At 37.0% G+C, this 13,782-nt stretch overlaps 1 protein-coding gene across 1 annotated transcript; it reads right to left on the bottom strand.

Annotated features, from left to right (window-relative positions):
* Positions 1 to 4,622: 4,622 nt before the first annotated feature.
* LOC149610672 (solute carrier family 22 member 2-like) lies at positions 4,623 to 8,752 on the bottom strand. The gene is made up of 8 exons (XM_089859561.1): positions 7,318 to 8,752; positions 7,108 to 7,262; positions 6,859 to 7,033; positions 6,573 to 6,806; positions 5,946 to 6,160; positions 5,703 to 5,884; positions 5,503 to 5,633; positions 4,623 to 4,695 (listed from the first exon to the last, which is right to left on the bottom strand). Exons 1-8 carry the CDS (start codon positions 7,392 to 7,394, stop codon positions 4,623 to 4,625), a joined length of 1,242 nt encoding a protein of 413 aa, XP_089715687.1. The 5' UTR covers positions 7,395 to 8,752.
* Between the last annotated feature and the right edge of the window lie 5,030 nt (positions 8,753 to 13,782).

Genomic DNA, 13,782 nt, shown 5'->3' with positions numbered 1-13,782 from the left:
ACCCGTTTTTGTTGCAAAATTTTGAATCATAACAAATGGTTAAACTACGCAATTAAAACCAAATTTCTCATATCGATTAAACTTAAATTCATATTGCAATACATATAATAAATTCTAATTTCTGGCCCATTGTGGGTTTGAAAAGGTGTTGCCAAGGATTGTGTATAAATGCGGTTTTTTAAGGACTGCGAAGCTAAACTCGTTTTTGTATAATTAAAATTTAGTCGGTGAGAAGTTAATTTTAAACTTATTTTTTTTATAATACGAAACGGTTTTGAACACTATTCAGCGAAATATCGTTCGAGCTTGTAATCGTCCAAGCATAAGTTGTCGGCATCAGGGTTCGATTTCTGCTCGTTAAATGGACAAATTACTTAATTTAAATGTATATTTCATACTTGCCAAGATCTTATATTTCAAGTTCTCCAAGCTTATATCTAATTCTATAGGAGTTTCTGATAAGTCTGGCATAAATTAAGAGGGATATTCTTTCAAAGATTTTGAGCAGAAAGTGTTATACGACCATTGAAGTTGTGATTTTAGTGTTTTAAGGATGACCCCTTAATTAAATTAGCAATCATTGTCTTTTAGTTTCCTAATTAATTTTAAGGGGTCATCCGTAAAATGCTATGTACAATCTTTAATTGAAAACAGTGACGCATATGGCGAAATTTCGCTGAGCATTTTTGACTCAAAATCGCCCAAAGAACATCCCCTTAATTTATCAGAAACAACAGGCTGTATTTTACACCGCAGTCCATGGGGATTAAAACGAAACCCCAGTGTTGTTTTCAAATTGAGTTAAATATGATATAGTCTAATTGTTTTACATTAATTAGATAATTAAAACATTTCTCAAATAATGGTCAACGTTATACTTTTTAGTTTTTGTAAGACCAAATAAGTTATTGTCCTTAATAATTGTAAAAAATGGCTTATAGTTTTCAAATGCGTATTTCATTTAATTTTAATTTCTTCAAGTTAAATACATTACATTTGAGTATATATATATATATTGACGTCGTCCTTAATCCTACCGAAATACGTTATCCAAATCAATTTTATTAGGGCAATCCTGAATGAACGATTGCATTTTAAGAATATTTCTCCATCTAAAAGTAAATCGGAGCAATGTTTAATTACCTCAGAAATGTACTTCATTAAATGTCGTCGGGATATTATTGTACGATCATGGGTTTCTCTGGCATTCGGTGAATTACTTCGGTAATACAATATACAAATGGATCGTACCGTTTCACTCCTGTCTATTTACCAAAAAATTCACGAAGAAAAAATTCGCTCTATTCATTATTAGTCAACTTCAAAATGTGCTGATTATAAACGTTGTTCGGTGCTCTAATAATTTAAATAGTATTCAACTTGCTTGATCCGTGATTACACCGGTGCTTTTGCAAAGTCCTCCGTGCTTGATAATGGTTGTCTTATTTACAATGCATCTTTCTTAAGATTTTTTTAGCCCTAACCTCTTTTGAAAAAAAGTTGAACATTGGTAAATTATCATATTTGGTTTAATGATACGTAACTGAAAGTCAAATCAAGGATCTTATAAACACTGCAGAGATTAGGATTGTAAATCAATGTCATTTGAAATATCAAAGCACTTTTCAATTGTGAAGTTCACGGTCCGCGACAATTTAGTCTCGCCGTTATGGTCTTGCCGATTTGGTCTCGCCGTTTTGGTCTCGGGACAAATGGGTCTCGTGACAAATAGGTCTCGTGACAATTGGGTCTCGGGACAATTGGGTCTCGGGACAATTGGGTCTCGGGACAATTGGGTCTCGGGACAAATGGGTCTCGGGACAAATGGGTCTCGGGACAAATGGGTCTCGGGACAAATGTGTCTCGGGACAAATGGGTTTCGGGACAAATGTGTCTCGGGACAAATGGGTCTCGAGATAATTGGGTCTCGGGACAAATGGGTCTCGGGACCTAATCCAACCCAACCTTGTTTGGAGGTAAGAAGATTATTTATATGAGTATTAAAAGCCCGCCTCTTGCCACGAACAATTTATTAGCAATAATAGAAATATTTGGAAAAGGTGTCAGAAATTAATAGGAGAATATTTTGGAAAAGGTGGCAGCTAATTAATTGGAGAATATTTTGGAATAGGCGGCAGCTAACTATTAGAAGAATATTTTGGAAAAGGTGGCAGCAAATTAGTAGGAGAATGTTTTGGAAAAGGTGGCAGCTAATTAATAGGAGAATGTTTTGGAAAAGGTGGCAGCTAATTAATAGGAGAATATTTTGGAAAAGGTGGCAGCTAATTAATAGAATATTTTGGAAAAGGTGGCAGCTAATTAGTAGGAGAATGTTTTACAAAAGGTGGCAGCTAATTAATAGGATAATATTTTGGAAAAGGTGGCAGCTAATTAGTAGGAGAATGTTTTGGAAAAGGTGGCAGCTAATTTTTAGGAGAATATTTAGGAAAAGGTGGCAACTAATTAGTAGGAGAATGTTTTGAAAAGGTGGCAGCTAGTTAATAGGAGAATATTTTGGAAAAGGTGGCAGCTAATTAATAGCAGAATATTTTGGAAAAGGTGGCAGCTAATTAATTGGAGAATATTTAGGAAAAGGTGGCAACTAATTAATAGGAGAATATTTTGGAAAAGGTGGCAACTAATTAATAGGAGAATATTTTGGAAAAGGTGGTAACTAATTAATAGGAGAATATTTTGGAAAAGGTGGCAACGAATTATCAGAACCATTGTTTTGGAAAAGGTGGCAACGAATTATTGGGACCATTGCTTTGGAAAAGGAGGCAACTAATTAGGTGACCAAATAATCACGAGACTAAACAGTCCCGAGGCCAAACAGTCCCGAGGCCAAACAGTCCCGAGACCAAACAGTCCCGAGACCAAATAGTCCCGATACCAAATAGTCCCGAGACCAAATAGTCCCGAGACCAAACAGTCCCGAGACCAAATAGTCCCGAGACCAAATAGTCCCGAGACCAAATAGTGCCAATACCAAATAGTCCCGAGACCAAATAATCACGATACCAAATAGTCCCGAGACCAAATCGGTGAGACCAATTAGTCCCGCGACCAAATCGGCGAGACCGAAATGGCGAGACCAATTCGGCTAGACCAAATTGTCCTGTTCCGTGAAGTTCATGCCCAAGACTACATAATGGCTTAAATGTATTAGGATGGTTTTTTTTTTTTTTTTTGATTGGATGTAACCTCTTGTACAAGGTAAGAGATGGAAATCCAGAATACTTAGTATTTACACGTATCCATGATTTTAGACAGCCCCTACTTCACAGCTATCATTATACTTACACGAGACCACAGAATATGCTCGAAATGATAAGAGCAGACGTCTATTATTAAATGGAAAGAGAATTAATACAAAATAATTAATACACAATTATCGCCCTTTTGATGGATCCCCTTCCCAAAACCCATTTTCACCGTTTATATTCCTTTCTTGAAACTAATTTAATCATTTCTAATATGTTGGAAAAATAAAAAAAAATAAATAATGGACTTGACAAAAATCTATCAGTTTTGTCCAAGGGCCTTTGCTAGCTGCTAAGTACGTTAGTTTTTACTTACCGCCTTCTTCGCAAAACAAATTGTACAAGTCTGCGGCTATTGCTGTTTCTATGAAATCATGTGGAGTTCCATCCTCTTTTTTGCATGGCTCCAAAAATTTATCAATTTGGTAAGTCTCCTCTACCACAGTTAGCACGATGATGGCAAAGAACGTGACGTAAGTTTTGAAGTTCATGTTGGGCGATCGGCTTACAGTGCATGAACTAAAGATCTTCGTGGGAAAAATTGCTTTTAAAGGGCAATTTAACTCCGGCGATATTCCAAAAAGTGAAATTTTCATAATGGGCCTTATCGTTATTACTAATAAAAATTCGTCCGTTACCTGAATCAAATTTCTTTCGATATTATGTGTAATGTCTTCTCTCTATCCATATTAAAGGTGATAAAATATTTCAGACAATACCGCGATAAAATATTTTAGACAATACCGCGATAAAATAAATTTGAATTTTCCATCATTGAGAGAGATGTGAGTGCAATGACAATGGAAAATAAATAATTCTCAAAGACGGAATATTCAAATTTCTTTTATCGGTGTATTGTCTTTTACCCGTTTTTGTTGTAAAATGTCTAATCATAAAAATTGTTTGAAATACGCAATTAAAACCAAATTTCTCATATCGATTAAACTTAATTTCAAACGGCAATACATATAATAATTTCAAATTTCTGGCCCTTTTTTGGTTTGAAAAAAGTGTCCTTGTGTCGCCAAGTATTGTGCTTAAATGCAGTTTTTAAAGACTGCGAAGCAAAACTCGTTTTTGTATAATATCTGTTCCTTTTTGGGGAAACCTTAGGTTTAGCCATAGGTTCAGCAAGACAAAAGTAGGCCCAAAAGGGTTTATTAAAAATCACGTGACCTTAATTTGAGAATGAAGATTTATTAAATTTTACCAATGACCATAGCAGCAGTAAACGCAATTTTTTAATTGATCTTTTTCAAATTCACAATTGCCATTATAGATTTAACATTTTAATATCTAAATATTTTCTCTCTGAATTATATAATTATTTTTGCCTAATAAATTAGACTCGTCAGTTGGCTAAAATATTTCTGTTAATTTAACATCCCTCTTTTCACGTCTTTGATTAGGTTCCCCATTATCGTTAGCCAGTCTGAAAATATACAGAAAAAACCGGACTATTTTTGATACAATTATAGAGCAATAAGTAACATTAATACTCAGAAGTATGCTTTCAAACCTAGTTAATTTTTATTTTCCTACGATCTCAATGATATTATACCATACGAGAAAATATTTACACGGTGGTTTTAGGGTTATATCTGGGAAAGATTTAATTTTAGAAGTAGGAATGGAGAACGGTTACTATTTACTTCAGTCCGACTCACAGAGCCCCTCCATCCAACACGTAACGAAAAGTTTAAGTTATCTTATTGGCTCACTTAAACTACGTTTTGATGACGTTCATGACGGGGACGGCAAAAAATACGCAATTCCTTTTTATCTCTATCGCAATGACCTGCCTCTTCTTTCATGTCCCACCCCCTCTCGTGAAAGGGGGTCCGGGACTTTGACGTGCGCCCAGATTACTCTGTTCTCCAGTCCTACTTCTAAAATTAATTATATCCCTGGTTATATATATATATATATTCGTGAGTTTCCCATTAATTTCGCCTAACTTTTTCGTTGTCTTATAGAAATTCCACCTGATAACCCGTCATTATTTTTAAGAATTCAGACTTGATAATAACTAACATCGATTTCTTGATAAATACTTCAAAACCAACTGATTTTTGAAATAAATTCACGACATTGATAATTAAATCAGATCATGTAGAGATGGCTTCTCTAAATTCTTATGCGTAATCATATTACTTATCCCTTTAGTTTAGACAGAACAGTTAGTGTCTATCTTACAATTTTGGTTTAATTCAATTAAAATTTAATTAAAAAAGGTTACCTCTCAAAATCCAAAACTGTATCTGGTAAATGTTTATGTTGAGTTTCAGGAAGTAGGAAGAATATGGCGCTAGTAATCAATGATAAACAACCGTACAGGATTATAGGGTAACTTTTACCGTAGAATCTACCCTGTAAATTAATTATGAAGTCCAATTAATTATGTGTTGAGTATCTAAGGGTAGAAATAAAATTACTTACAATAACGTCGGCAAAGGGGCATAGAATTGACCCAATCCTACCAGCTGTCATTGCACCACTAACAGCAACTGCTCTTAAATTAGTTGGAAACAGTTCATTGGCGAAGATGTAAATAAGGGTGTATGCTAATGAATTAGTCATTCTTCCGAACATCGCAAAGGTTAATTTTAACCATAACATATCTTTAATGGAAAATTTAAATAAAAAATTGTGCTAAAATAATTATGGAGTAAAACAACTGACCATCGCTTATGGGAATAACAGCTAGGAAAATTATTCCAGTTATTATGAAACTAACCAATAATCCTTGCCGTCTGTTGAAATATTTTACGGTCATGTAGTAGAAAAATACCACAGGAACTTCCGCCAATCCCGCCAAAAATAAGTTGAGGTATATTGAACCACCTTCCAAACCAATTGACAGGGTAAATCCGTGGTTTATGAATACCGTAGAGATGCTGCAATTTTAGCATGAATAGTTTCATTGTTATAACAAAATGTATTGAGAAGTTGACATATTTTGAACGATTTCTAAGGTTTTATCAGGGATAGATTTAATTTTAGAAGTAGGAATGGGGAACCGAGTAATGTGTGTGAAGTCCCGGACCCCCTTCCACGGGACGGAGGGGTATGAAAGAAGAGGCGGGCCATAGCGACAGAGGTAAAAAGGAATTACATATTTTTCTCCGTCCCCATCATCAACACGTAGTTTAAGTGAGCCAATAAGATAATTTAAACTTTTCGTTACGTGTTGGAGGGAGGGGCTCTATACTGGGCTATGAGTCAGACTGAAGCAAATACTAACCGTTCTCCACTGCAATTTCTAAAATTAAATCCACCCCTGGTTTCATATTTTGAGATTCTGCTTACTATGATATGTAAAGAATAGCCGCCACTTTTCGTAAATGCTTGTTTTTCAAAAGGTCGATAAATGAGGTATGCTCCGCGTTTTGATCAAGTTCAATTTTGGCCTTTAGTTTGTCCATTATGGGTTTAATATCCTCTATGACCTTGCCGTTCTGTTTGGCTTGGGTCTTTATTTGCGCTTCAGCTCTGTCGTAATGTTTTGTCGATAGCAACCATCTTGTTGATTCGGGGACCATCCTGTATGAAATCCATTATAATAAATTGATATTTAAGTTATATTTTAGTTTACCAGTAAATTAGGATGAGTAATGGTAATTGAAACGGTATGGAGGACACAATAACCAACGTCCTCCATTCCTGAATGAGCCAAGAAAAACCCGCCACTACCATGGTTCCCACACCCCACATAGCTGCGAAACTGTACACTATGAGATCTCTGTATTCAGGTCCAACTGATTCCACGTCTAAAATATTGAATTGAATTACTTGAAAGTTGATAGTAAGCCTAAAACAGGATTTTACGGGTACGGGAACTTACAAGCAGCTGTGAATGGATTCTGAGCTAACCCGAATCCAAATCCAATTAAAAATCGCATTGCTAGGAACATGCTCATAGAGTTTGAAAACGCTATTATGACCGATACGACAGTCATAGCTCCTTGACCCATTAACGCCAATGGTTTGCGACCAATTCTGTAAATTAAATTAATGTAAAATTATATTACTGATGGGTTTTATGTTAAGTTACTTGTCAGCTAGTTGCCCCGCTGGTACGTAAGATACGAAGTTTCCAATGGAAAATAGCATGTATCCCAATGAAATCATCCATTCTCGAGAACAAACCAGGTCCCACTGAAAGAACAATATCGTTTGTAACCGATTAGGCTTAAAAGCGGGTTACAAGGTGAAATAATGAACTCAAGATAGATATTATGCTTGAATTCTTTTTAATATCCAGGTTCTTAATTTTGTTAGTACTAAAGGTTTTACAAAAATGATAAATAATTAAATAATGTTAAAGTAGTTAATTTATGAATTATATACAATGCCAAGTCAAAATTGGGGTAGCGCCAGAGGGTTTCTTCTAATTACTTATTACACTCACCGAGGTAGGAAGAGCCATAGTGTTCAATGTGTAACGGTCTTCGGAGTAAGCGGGCCTAGTATAAGTAGCTCGCGAGAACTCACTAACTTACTAGAGGGACGTGGTAGTCGTACCCTCAACCTCGCCGTAAAGTAGATATTAACTTGACGGGTGTCGACCGATTCCCTTGGACTAACGTCAGTTGACCTGACTACTAACTAGCTCTCTCACTGCTAATTAATTCAACTAACTCTATATTGCTTTGACTATATATAGAATCATAGTAGTTCGGCCTATCCTCACACGGGGGCGCTCAAGGACTGCAATAGCGCGCCCTCAAGTGAGGAGACTCAAAAATAGTTTATGATATAGGCCTAGTCATAAGTTCAATAGACAGGAGCCTAAACGGTAAGCCTAATTTGTTTAAGTGTGTGTGTGTGTAGGCTCAGTAGCTGAACCGCTACATCCCCCCACACGTTAAAAAAGAAGAAACCCTTAAATGTGTTTGAAGTTATTAATACGGATGGAAGAAACGTCTCGAGGAAGGCAAGAAGACGTTCTTCCTATCCACTCTCCGTCTGTATGGACAGTCACGAACATGGTGTGGACAACCGCAACGGTAGCAAACTAAACCACCAGGGGTCATCCGTGGGGTGAGCATCCATGTCAGGTCCATCCGTATATGAGGAGGAGGTGTTGGTAGTAGGGGCCTAGGTGGCGTTGGTAAAAGGGCCGGTGTTGGCTGACGAAGAGGTGTCCCTCGGGCTCGACCGCGTAGGGGTCTCTCTGGAAGAGTAGGAGCCGGAATAACGACGCGTCGAACCACAGGTTCTTGTGTCGTTCCACGCTCTGCTAGTGATGCGGTGGAGCTGGCAAGAGCTGCAGGAGACGGGCTTCGTGATGAACTATCCTCAGCAGAAATGGCGGCATCTACTGGCTGTGTCCACAAAGGTGGAGTTGCGGAATTGAGCGGTGGAGGAGTGCTTGACGTACTCCTGGGGTGTCTGTTTGAAGAGTATCGGCGAGTGGTACGCCTCACGACGGTAGAAGAACCCACGTTAGAAGTGGTGGTGGAAGCGTCACTTTTAAATGGAATAAATGTAAAATTTCAGATTGGAACGTAAAAGTTATGAGTAATTCTACAATAATATCCAAATACGTATTTTTATTTAGTGATTCCTTTATTGGATTTTTTCCTGAGTCAGAATTGAAATTACCTCGATTAAGGATACTTCCCCTGATTTCACTAGGTTTGCCTCAAATTTCGTGAGATTTAAAAATATTCCATGAGATTTGCCTTAATTTCACGTGATTTCTTTGAAAGTTTAGCGAGATTTTAATTGCCCAAATTAGTGTAGGATTAACTACAAACGACTAGAGTTTCAAAAGTAAAACCAGAAGTAAATAGATTATAAACAAGAAGTTAATATCTCCCCGGCATGGGCGCGTTATGAAAGTTGAGATTCCCGCTCCTATTCCGCGGCAGTGCACAAATGGCGTAGCACCTAGCGAACCACTTGGCATGTACCTAACGTATCTAGTGTCGCGCCGCTCAGACAAAGTAGTGCGGGTTGTTGAAGGTTTAATCGACGCGCATGCGTTCTAAAGGTAATTTCTATCAGCTGTCTGCTGTGAGACTGTGACAGTATAGCCTAGGCCTAGTACAAAATCTGTGAAGACTACGTGATTGCCTATGAATGCGATAAAATAATAATATGAAAAATGGATAAGGAATATGATTATGACGAATTCGTGAAACAAAAAGATGAACGTAAATCAATACTACAATTTTGGGAGAGCCAAGGACGTTTGCAAACTTTTATTTGCAACATGATGGAAGAGTATGCGGTATTATTCGTAGGTTTCAGATAATAATTGCACTGGGTCGATACCGAAGGCGAAACTAAAATCGTTTTTTACGCGGCATTATGAAACTAATTAGTTTTAGACTTCAGTATTTTAATATAATTTACCATAATTCAGCAATTACCCGCACTACTACGGCGCCATTTTCCATCACGTAAGCGCGGCTACCATTGATATTGCCCTAAATTTACTCCCATGATGCTCAGTAACTTGTACTGCTTTCCAATATCTCTTGTCGCTTCTATGACGTCATGCGAACATCCTATTGGTTACAAGCAAGCCACGTGATACTCGATACTCATTTTACATAGCATGCAGGCGGGAAGGTACGATTGACTTAAAGCTATTAACTTTTTGATTTCTATTTACTTTTGGTAAAACTAGTTTCTCCGAGTTAATTATTATTTCACATGAATTTTTACAGCATTGGAAATATTCCAATTTCAAATTATTTACTTATGATACATTTTACTAAACATAATTAAAAGTATTCCAATTACCATAACCCTACCTCTTCGGTGATGGATGTGAAGGTCTTATCAGTATCATAGATGAATTTCTCACACGGTATCTTACGATCCTTTAGTTCACTATTAAGCAATGTTTCATTCCAATCAGGGTCTAATCTTTCGCATGTATTGTTAAACCCCAAAGTAACGTTTAAATCCGAACCGGTATCGCAATTAAAGTTAACTTTCTGGTTTATGAACTGATAGTTCACCATTAGGAAAGCCCAACATATTGGACGCAAAAGTAGCACGAATAAAATTCGCTTTTGAAATAATCCAAATGTTCCCGTCACGTCTGTTAAATCCATCGTTTTTGTTTTAATTACAAACCTTAAAAGCCATGAAATCTGTCTTACGAAATACTAAAAGGCATATGGCTACAATTTGAAAATAAAGTTTTCTAATATTCGTGTATGACGAATTTATCTTTGAAATATAATTTGCTTCGATATTTGATACGTTCTCGACGATCCGAAGATGATATTGAAAAGTTGATGGCCAAATTGGCCCCTGATTGCGATGATTGTAGAACTAAAGGAGTAATAACAATTGATCGTAAAATACAGAGTGGCGTAGATATTTGAGCTTGGTTCGCATCTAGCTTTAAAGAGGGCTGTGAGATTAAATTTAGAATGACCTTGATACACTAGAATACTAAATTCTTCCTGCATGACCAGTTTTCCTATCCTAAATATAGTTTGTAAGATCCATGTTCTAAATAGACGAATCATATGACAATGTAACGTTTCTTAATGGTGGGTATTACCACTGTATTTTAGTTGGATAAGACTACTTGAAAGGTTCACTGAACAACTAAACCATACTATACGCTGTTTTTGATTTCAATGACAACTTATTTTTCTTTTTAGTGACGCTGTGTGTATGAGATTAGATTGTAAACGTTTACAGTATAAAGGCGTTTTATAAGTTTATTTTAAATGACATTAATTTAAGATAAGGCTAAGATCTTAATTGCCTGTAAAGTTAAACACAAATTTCATTCTATTACATTAGGTTTACACTAACTCAGTAGATAGCATTACCAAAAAATATGGTTCAAGTTTAAATTTCCTGCACAATTCAGAAGTCACGTTTAGAATTAGTACAATAAGACCTGACAATTGACACCCACTCATAGTGTTAAACGAAAAAATCACCCCTTTTAAGGCTCGGCGTTCCATAGAAAACATGTTGTTTTTGGTGGTCCGCTCTTTCGAATAACTTAAAAACTACAGTGAAGTTGAGTATCGGAATACTTTTAAACTGACAAGTAACTATTCAAGGTGTGCTTTTAGGCGATTCATAAAGAATAACTAAGTCTAACAATTTTATTTGATTTAAATTTGAAAGTTTCGCAAAAATGTTTTTCAGTGTAGAAAGTCAGTTTAAAACATTAGCACGATCAAAGCTATTCTGACAACTCATCATTTACTTTTTCAAGGTTTTGTATACAAACGTTGTTAGACCGTCTGAGTCTCAACACTGATGGTTGTAATGACTCCAAAATGTTGGTGGTTCTATAAGCGTGAAGAAATGGGATACCTCCACTATCGATGGCTCATATGAAAAAGACAAAATAAGGTCGGTCATTGAGCATTGAGAAAATTAGACCTAATTTGTTTTCGAGGATAAGTACTATAAGAATTGGTATCAAAGAGTTTCATTTCACTGTATTGCACAGAGTTATTTGGCGTGCGTTATCTTTTGGAAATAGTCCTATTGGCTATTTCAACAAAGGGTCTCTTTTCCCTCTTTCGTTTCCTCCATCATCATATATTGTTCTAACAGAAACGATGCTCCTTTAGTACCAAAGCAAGATAGTTCGTTGATTATAGCTCGGTTTCTGCAAGATTAAGGCCTTTGATTGCGTTGATCGCGAGTAAGTAGTGGATGCAAGAGAGAGAGCAGAGTTGGGTTCATCTTGAACAAACAATTCGGAGTAATTTCTGTTTCTAGACCGTAGACAGTTTTGGAGGCCATATATTTTATTGATTCGATACTTCCCTTTCATTCAAGGATCGTTAGTTTTCGATGTTTCAGACAAGGGGTGGTTTACTCTATTTTAGTGTGTATAGTAGCAGCGAAGGGGCTCAACCAATACCAGCGTTCTCCATTCCTGAATAAGACAAGACAAACCAGCAACTACTATGGTTCACACTTCCCATGCACGCGGCTGCGAAACTGTACACTACAAGATATCTGTATTGAGGTCCAACTATTTCCACATTTCTCAAATATTGAATTAAATTACTTGAAATTTGACAAAAAGCCCAAAACATTATTTTACAGAAACTGTATCGCACTTTACAGTGTGTTTCAAAAGATGGTCTAGGTACAGCAGTCTAAATTTCATTTAACCATACCTTTGATCATATGGCAATTGAGGGCGATGCATGGCTTACAACATTTAAAGCAAACCTTTCTCCCTCGACCACGTCCTCAATTCCATCGTACACCTTTACGGCCTATGCCTTAATTTTCTTCTTGTGAGTGAACTGTCACAATCGAGACCCTTTTTCTCTTAGGAAGTATAGTTTAAAAGTCAGTTCACATTCACCGGAACTGTTTTAATAGGTTACTGGAAGGGATTTCTACCTGAGGCGTGTTATTTTCCGAATACTCATTCGTTAAAGGAATAGTTAATGTATGTGATTGATAGGGAACAGGACTAGTGTAAGAAGGATGGTATCATCGGGGTCTTTATTGTTTCGTTACTTATATCAGAAATCAGATGAGACTAGAAGTGAAGGGCTCTAGCATTGGTAATAGATCCTGGAATTAGTGAACAAATTTGAGGATTTTACGCCGCTTCAATCGCGCCTACGTTATAGAGAGAAAAAAATTGGTCGAGTTCCAGAAAAATTTCTTACCCCCTTCCCCTCAACCTAAAGCGGCGAAACACGGAAGCCGGTGCTTGAATCTAATTCGGCCGTCTACCCCCGCGAGCGTCTCACGTTTTGGAGGGGAAATTCTGAAACCGCCACTAGAGGACCAACCGTTGGTGTGTTATCAAGAATATTCACTTTTGCCGAGTGAAGAATTTGGTTAGCTCAGTACTTCTAGTCTCATCTCACTTCTGCTTATATGAATCGCACCCACACTATGAAATATACCTTTGGATGTTTAAATGTGGCCTGGTCCTTCGGTTCCACACTTTAAACCCTTGACTTAAGGCTAGTCAAAATGGAAGAATTACCAGAAGTAAGATAAGGGACTAGAAGTATCGAGTTAACCAAATTCTTCACTTGGCGAAAGTGAATATTCTTAATAGCACACCAACGGTTGGCCCTCTGGTAGCGGTTTCTGAATTTTCCCTCCAAAAAGGTGAGACGCTCGCCGCGGCAGACGGCCGAACTAGATTCAAGCACCCGCGTTCCTGTTCCGCAACTTTAGGTTGAGGGGAAGGAGGAAGGAAAATTTTCTGAAACTCGACCAATTTTTTTTCTCTCTAGTGTAGGCGCGATGGAAGCGGCATAAAATCCTCAAATTTGTTCACTAGTGCCAGGATCTATTACCAATGCTAGAGCACTTTACTTCCAGTCCCTTATCTTACTTCTGGAATTACGCATCCTCGTATACTTATTTTTTACGTTTGACACTCGCCTTGTGCTCAATACGGAAATTTTTATATTACCCATACAATATTTGGGAATCAGCTTCATTTGGAATGTCTACGACTTATGTTATGAAGATATTTTAAGTATATAAGATCCAGAAACAGTGCACTTATTTTCAATGAATTGAAACCGTTCTG

Source organism: Phalangium opilio, unplaced genomic scaffold (genome assembly GCF_054372755.1).
Source record: "Phalangium opilio isolate 3A_F unplaced genomic scaffold, DU_Popi_V2 ptg000329l_1, whole genome shotgun sequence".
In the NCBI taxonomy this organism is placed as follows: Eukaryota; Metazoa; Arthropoda; class Arachnida; order Opiliones; family Phalangiidae; genus Phalangium; species Phalangium opilio.
Note: the sequence above shows the minus strand (reverse complement) of the source record. Positions and strands in the feature narration are given on the sequence as shown.